We start from the raw sequence: 6,846 nt of genomic DNA on the forward strand, positions 1-6,846 counted from the left end.
TCCCGCGCCGGGTGGCGCCACCACGCATGCGCCACATCGGTCCGGTCTGGTCGAGCCGCCAGCTCCGAGGGCCGAGGGGCCACGCGCGCGGGGGCGCGGGCGATTTGAGGCCCGTCCGGGGCGCTCGGTGGCGGGCGGAGGAAGAAAGGTGGCGGGGCGGCTCTGGCGGGAGGCCAGTGGAGGCCGGGAGTTGGCCCGAGCTGAGGCGTGTCCTTGTCTCTGGCGGCCGAGCGGCCCCCCGAGCCTGCGGTCGGTCCCTGCTTGGCGCACACACGACGCCCCTGGGGATCGCTCTGCTGTTCAGCCCGGTGTCCGCGCCAGGGACAGCAGTGTCCTCCGCTGGGTGCTGCCACGGCTTCCCTGCCTGCGGACTTGGGCACTGCGGGAACAAGCCCGCCTCGCGTGCTCTCCTGCACAGCCTCCAGTGCTTACCTCGCCACTTACATAGGAGGCTCAGAACTAATAAAATGAGTTCTGAGACTACTATGGGGCAAATTGAATTTATAATTACACTTTTTGGAAGCTACCTGCTTAACCACGCCCATGTTTAAGACTCACAGGACATTATTGGCCTGAGCATCTGCCATGGGGTGCTTAGAATCCAACAGGTAGCAGTACTCCAAGCATTGGAGTAGATCCCAATTTCTTGCCATCCTGTTCATTGGAACTTTATAATAAAGCTATAAGGGGACGTTTGTTCAAGACAGTCCTCAGAATATATGAAATTCAAGACTCATAATTTAGTCGAGATGCTGACATTCAGCTGGTTCCAAACTATCTGGAGAGAATTGAATACATATCATTGTTGGAAGCACATTTCTGGTTTTCCTAAGGATCTCAGCTTACCAATGCCTTGTATTATTGCAAGTAAAGGATTACATACTGAAGTCAGAGTCTTTGAGAAATACATAGTAGCAATCTGTTTCAAGCAAGGTTCTGTTAAATTTTTAAATTCCATAAGCTCTCCAAAACCATTGGAACAAGGAGACGAACAAGTAGCACATAGAAGAACTATGATTGGAGTAAGTTGCTAGGAGAACAAATAGTTACTCAATTATGATCCTCTTTTTTTTTCCCAGCAAACACTAAACTACCACAAATTTACTTCAGCCCTAAACAGTCATTTCATGGAATAAGTAACCAATTCAGTGGATTTAGTTAAAGAAAAGCTGTCATTTCTATATGTACATTAAATGCAGACAGCACCTGACCTCTCTGTAGACTACTGAGCTAAAAATATGATTTTTCTTGTTGTATCCAGAGAGTGTAGTAGGGCGGAGAAGATTTGCTCCCTGGTTTGGATGTGACAACTATTAAGAGTCTGGAATAACTGCATACCTCATAAGAAAGTATAATAAAAATATGACAGGAATCACCACCTACATATTATAAATTAGGTAACAACCCATTTTTATTAGCTTTCTTCGTTTTAGCTCATCTATAAAATTATAGCGTTTTACTATTTTCCAGATTCAAGTTGTGTCACTTCTCTTGTACACTATCATACAATCAAATGCTCCATTTGTCTCTTAATGTTTTGCTCAAGAATACTGGCTCTGGTTGAATAGGAAGGCAGACCTCCATGGTCTCCTATTCAGACCCCACTCAGCTAATAAATACTTCTATCTCGGTTATGAAGTAATGCTTGATATCCTGTCAAGCAGATACAACAGATTAGAGAGGATCAGAGTTGTATTACTAGTCTGTTTACTACTGCAAATAATTATATGTATTTTCACAAGAGAACAGAATCTTAATATTGTGATTGTGATTGTGCAAATGTGATGTGCATTTTCTTGTAAAAGAAGAGGAAAGGTAGAGAATGAAAACAAAGAAGAGAAAGATGAGTAACAACCAAAAAGGTGACTAAAACTCATGAAGACTGTCTTTTATAAAATATTTACCATTTAATGTGTGGGTACTTCGTCTGCATGTCTGTATGTCTTAAGTAAGCCTGGTGCCTCCAGAGACCAGAAGACAAAGACATTGTCAGATCCCTGGGACTGGAACAGTAGGTTGTAAGCATCTGTTGGAGATTGAGAAGAGAACTTGGTTCCTCTAGAAGGCTAAAGAGTCAGTGCTCTTAACTGCTGAGTCATGTCTAAAATCCTGAAGGTTGCCTTATTAATGAACATTCACCTATGGATAAAGGAGAGTCCATCAGTATTCCTCAACTGGAATTGAGAACAATGTAAGTTCTAAATTAAAAAGGGGTTCAGGACAGCAGAGTGATTCAAATGATCACTATCAAAATTATTGGTGTATATTTAAATTTAGATTTATTTAGAGTAATATGTCAATAATTGTATAACCTTGATGGAGGAAGGTCAATGGTTAACTATAATAAAGAAACTGCTTGGCCTCTAGGTTAAAATATAGGTGGTGGAGTAAACAGAACAGAATACTGGGAGGAAGAGGAAGTGAGCTCAGACTCCACAGCTCTGCTCTCTGAAGCAGATGCGATGGAGCAAGCCACCAGGTCAGATATGCTAAATCTTTCCTGGTAAGCGCACCTAGTGGTGCTATGCAGATTATTAGAAATGGGTTAGACAAAATATGAGAATTAGCCCATAAGAGGCTAGAGCTAGTGGGCCAAGCAGTGTTTAAAAGAATACAGTCTCCGTGTAATTATTTCGGGGCATAAGCATGTGGGCGGCCGGGTGCCAGGGACACAGCCCCGCCGCTCTTATTACAATATAACCTGGAAATCAATATTGCATTTATTTATAGAAATTGTAACTAGTACATTATACTTCCTCATATAATTTATAGTGGTCTACACATAAAAATACTACAATAGTGGGTATAATAAGTATTTCATTTATATGAAAATAAAAAACTCATAGAAAATTATGGAACTTTGCTAATGCTAAAAACATGGTGTTGCAATAGAGCTTAGAAGAAGAAAATGTATAAAATATAAGAATTCCTACGAAAAACAGACTCCTTCATTTCATGAACAGATGCTTCCGAAGAGAAGCATCACCTGCTGGCTTCCTGGAAAGGTCTTTAAGAACATAGGTCATTTTTTTCCTGAAAACACACTTTTCTTCAGCTGTGTTTACTAAGGAAGACTCAAGGCAGTAGAGCAAGGAGGGCTTGTCTGCCCACTGGAGAAGAGGGCAAAGGGAAAACTTCTGGATAAATGTTACAGTTCTAGGTCAAGTGTAAAGCTGTGGGGAATTCCAGTCAACCACTTCAACTTTTCATTTAAGAAACATCAAAGAATAATTATAAGACTCTTAAAAGAGGTTTGGAATTTAAAAAGAAATGCCTTAAGAGTAGTTTGCTTTGTTTGAACAACCTTTAGCTCCATCATTCTTTTCTGTAAAGAGGATTCTTCTTAGTTATTTGTTCCCCACGTATACCCCATGCCCATTCTTATTTAACAACCTAAATCTTGCATTTAAAAGTAGTCTCCGAAATTGATAAAAGAAATTAATCTATGAAGTTTACCATTACTGTGCTCTTTAGTCTATAATGCCTCAAAATACTTTTATAAATCCTGTAGTTGAGAAAAGCTATGTCCACATATTGCAGAGAAGTTTTTATTTGGCCTGCACTTGACATATTTGTTTTAGTATTTCTCAAAACAAATTTAAGATTTCAGCTATTGAATATATTACATTTATAGTCTAATTATCCTGTCCTAGTTAGATTAATGCCCTATGAGAAGAGATAGCAGAGGCCTTGCTTCTAACTCTGGCTTCTCCTACAGAGACATAGAAAAAAGGTGGCCATCTGTTAACCTGCAAGACCTTCACCAGTGGACTAAATCAGCCCAATGAAAAATCTTGATCATAGAACTGTCATCCTCCAAAACTATGAAAAGTAATTCTGGTTGCATATGCCATTCAGTTTAGGAATGTCTTATAGCAACCTGAGCTAATAATTACTCTATGTTTTAGGTTGGTTATTTGGATTGTAAAAAATATGTTAATTTGAAATTCATATCGCACTACTCCTAAATCTGAGTCAGTTCAAGGTACATTCTGTAGCTTTGGAGAACCCATATGATATTCTCTTGTGCTTGGCCTTTGATAGATATTCTTGAAAAACAATTCAACAGAATCAGGAATCAACCTAGAGATATGCCTTTGCATAGGTCTATGAGAGATTTCTCAGGCAGGAGTAAATGGAGAAAGAAGAATTGTCTAGGATGTGTCCCACTTTCCCTGTGAAGGACCAGATATAGAGAGGTACAAGGAAAAGAAATGCTGTTTACTTGCCTGCCTTTTGCTTCTTCCTGGTGAGTGAATTTATTCTGTTGTTTTGTTGTTACTACAGTTGCTGTTTCTGTGACTGCCATTCTGTACTAATACCAGGTCCTTACTTCTTCAGCTTTCTAACACAGACTGAAGACCATCAGCTCTGCAGGAATCCTCCAGACCTCCAGTGCCAGCTTTGGGTTCCTGAGGTACCCAGCTTCATGGATTGAGTAGTTCTCTACTTCTCTGGCATACTTGAGCTGGTTACTTTTATGTCATCTTGACATAAGTCATAATCATTTGGGAAGGAGGAACCTCAATTGAGGAAGTAACTCCACCAGACTGGCCTGTGGATAAACCTGTAGTGCATTTTCTTGATTAATAATTTATGTGGGAGGACCCAGCTCACTGTGAGCAATCCCCTCACAGCTGGTGGTCCTGGGTGCTATAAGTAAACCGACTAAGCACTCCATAAGGAGTAGGCTAGAAGACATCGCACCTGCATGGCCTCTGCATCAACTCCTGTCTCAAGGTCTCCTCCTTGTTTTGAGTTCCTTCTGTGATGACCCTGAGTAATGTACTATGCAATGGAACTAAAAATTTAAATAAATCCTTTCCTTCCCTTGCTCTTGATCATGGTCTTTTATCACAGCAATAGAAACTCTAAGACACTGTTGATTATCATGGTTATGATATCCAGCCACTGTTATGTAAGTCAATCTAATATTCCATTTTTATAATTCATTCTAATAGTTCTGTTCCTTTAGGGAATTCTACCACACTTTCATTTTTACAATACATACGTATATCAGAGCAGCATATTATAGACCAGAAGTATATGCAAATATTATATGCAATCATACCTCAACAAAACAGGAAATGTTGGTCAGATAATGCCAATAATTGTTGGGAGTCTTTATCCCACCTGTCAGCTTCCAAATCACAACACAGAAACTTATTACTTATGAAATCTTGGTCAATAGCTTAGGCTTGTTTCTATTAGCTCTTATAACTTAACCCATTTCTATTCATCTATATGCTTCAAGGTAGCTCAAGGCTATTACCTCTCCTCCTGTATGTCTTGATTGTTCTCTGTCTCTCAGTGTCTCTGCCTTCTTCCCAGAATTCTCTCTGCCCCCAAATCCTACCTAAGTATTGACTGTTTACTCTTTTTTAAAACCAATCCTAGTGACACATCTTCACAGTGTACAAAAAGATTATTCCACAATATCTAATCAATAGTTTTTAATCTGGTACTGAAATTCTTTAGTGTGTCTTATATTTTAAACATTCCTCACATAAATTGATCTTCAATAACACATGAATTCCTGAATTTAAGGAACTAGTTGATAGTGCAGAAGTAGAGATGGGGTTGGAGGTAAGAAAGGTAGAGAGAGAAAATTAGTTCTTAAATAATTGGAATACTGAAAGAATTCATTCATTTATTCTTTATTATCTGCATAATACATTTTTTATTTTAATTTTACTATTTTATACCAGGGTTAGGGTGCTTTATATAGCCTGAGCTGTCTTTGAATTCCCTGTGAGGACCTAAGGCTGTCCTTTAACTCCTAATCCTCTTGCTTCCACATACCAACAACTAAAATTATACGTCTAGACTACTGTGAAGAATTCAGGAGGCAGAGTAAGGTGGTCACAATTAGTCTGAGAACAGCCTGACCTATATAGCAAGACCTTAGACCAAGAAAAATAAATTACTAGGTAAAACATAACTATTAGTCATTCTAAGAAATTTTTCTAACTGAAATTTATGCCAAAAGTTCTGTAGGATGTTGGCCTTATTAAAACTGAAGTAAAAAAGTGGCTGGCACTCATTCTTAGTAATAAGCTTTGTTAATAAGTAGTATTAATATGTACTAAATAAATATTACTTAAAAGTATTTTACATATGCTTTAAAACTGTAATGAATAGTGAATTTGAGTCTGGATTAAGACACATTCAAGTTTAATACAAGCCATACCCTTCCTAGATCTGTTGCCTAGAGCAGTCTCCTAAAGCCATGGTATACTCATTTGTCACTTATTGAGAATAAAAATAGAATCTATTTCATGGGGTTCTTGTCATGTATATATTAAATGCAAAGTCAGCTAACAAGAGGTATGTAATAATTCATGGATATTCTTTCATGGCTTGAATTTATTTTGTAAGGTAGATATTTGTAGGATGATTTCTTGTGAATAGTCAATGCTGTTTAAAACCCTCATCTGAGCTACTCAACTAAGGAGCTACTCTAAATACACAATGCTGTCCCACTGGTGATATGATTCTTTTTTTCTGGATAGTTCTCATTAAGTGTTTGGGTTTTAACATCCATATTCCGTAAGCCCCATGTGCTGAGGAGTTTGGTTAATCACATTCGGAGCTTCATGTTTGCTAATATTCTCCCTGAAGCTTTAGCTGAGCTTGGTTCATTTTCTGGGACCAGATTTATTAGGGCTATGAAGAGCAAGTATCGATGCTCAGGAGTGTGAAGACCTCTTTATTGGAATAATTACTAGAGAGTTAGGAATTGTAAATATTGATTGCATTTATTTAGTCTTTTGATACGGGCAAAAATATTAAAAGCCATCAAACACCAGCATTGCCCTTTGACAGCATCATTTAATTCTAGCTACA

The 6,846-nt window shown here is 38.7% G+C and overlaps 1 protein-coding gene across 1 annotated transcript in view; it reads right to left on the reverse strand.

Annotated features, from left to right (window-relative positions):
• Positions 1 to 545, reverse strand: part of Tusc1 (tumor suppressor candidate 1) — a 1,823-nt gene extending 1,278 nt beyond the window's left edge. Inside the window, exons 1-2 of the mRNA XM_005352757.3 lie at positions 512 to 545; positions 22 to 379 (exon numbers count right to left, since the gene is read on the reverse strand). Of these exons, the coding sequence (XP_005352814.1) occupies positions 22 to 379; positions 512 to 545 (392 nt within the window). The remainder of the gene's footprint in view (positions 1 to 21; positions 380 to 511) is intronic.
• Positions 546 to 6,846: the final 6,301 nt, after the last annotated feature.

Source organism: Microtus ochrogaster, chromosome 10, assembly GCF_000317375.1.
Source record: "Microtus ochrogaster isolate Prairie Vole_2 chromosome 10, MicOch1.0, whole genome shotgun sequence".
Lineage (NCBI taxonomy): Eukaryota > Metazoa > Chordata > Mammalia > Rodentia > Cricetidae > Microtus > Microtus ochrogaster.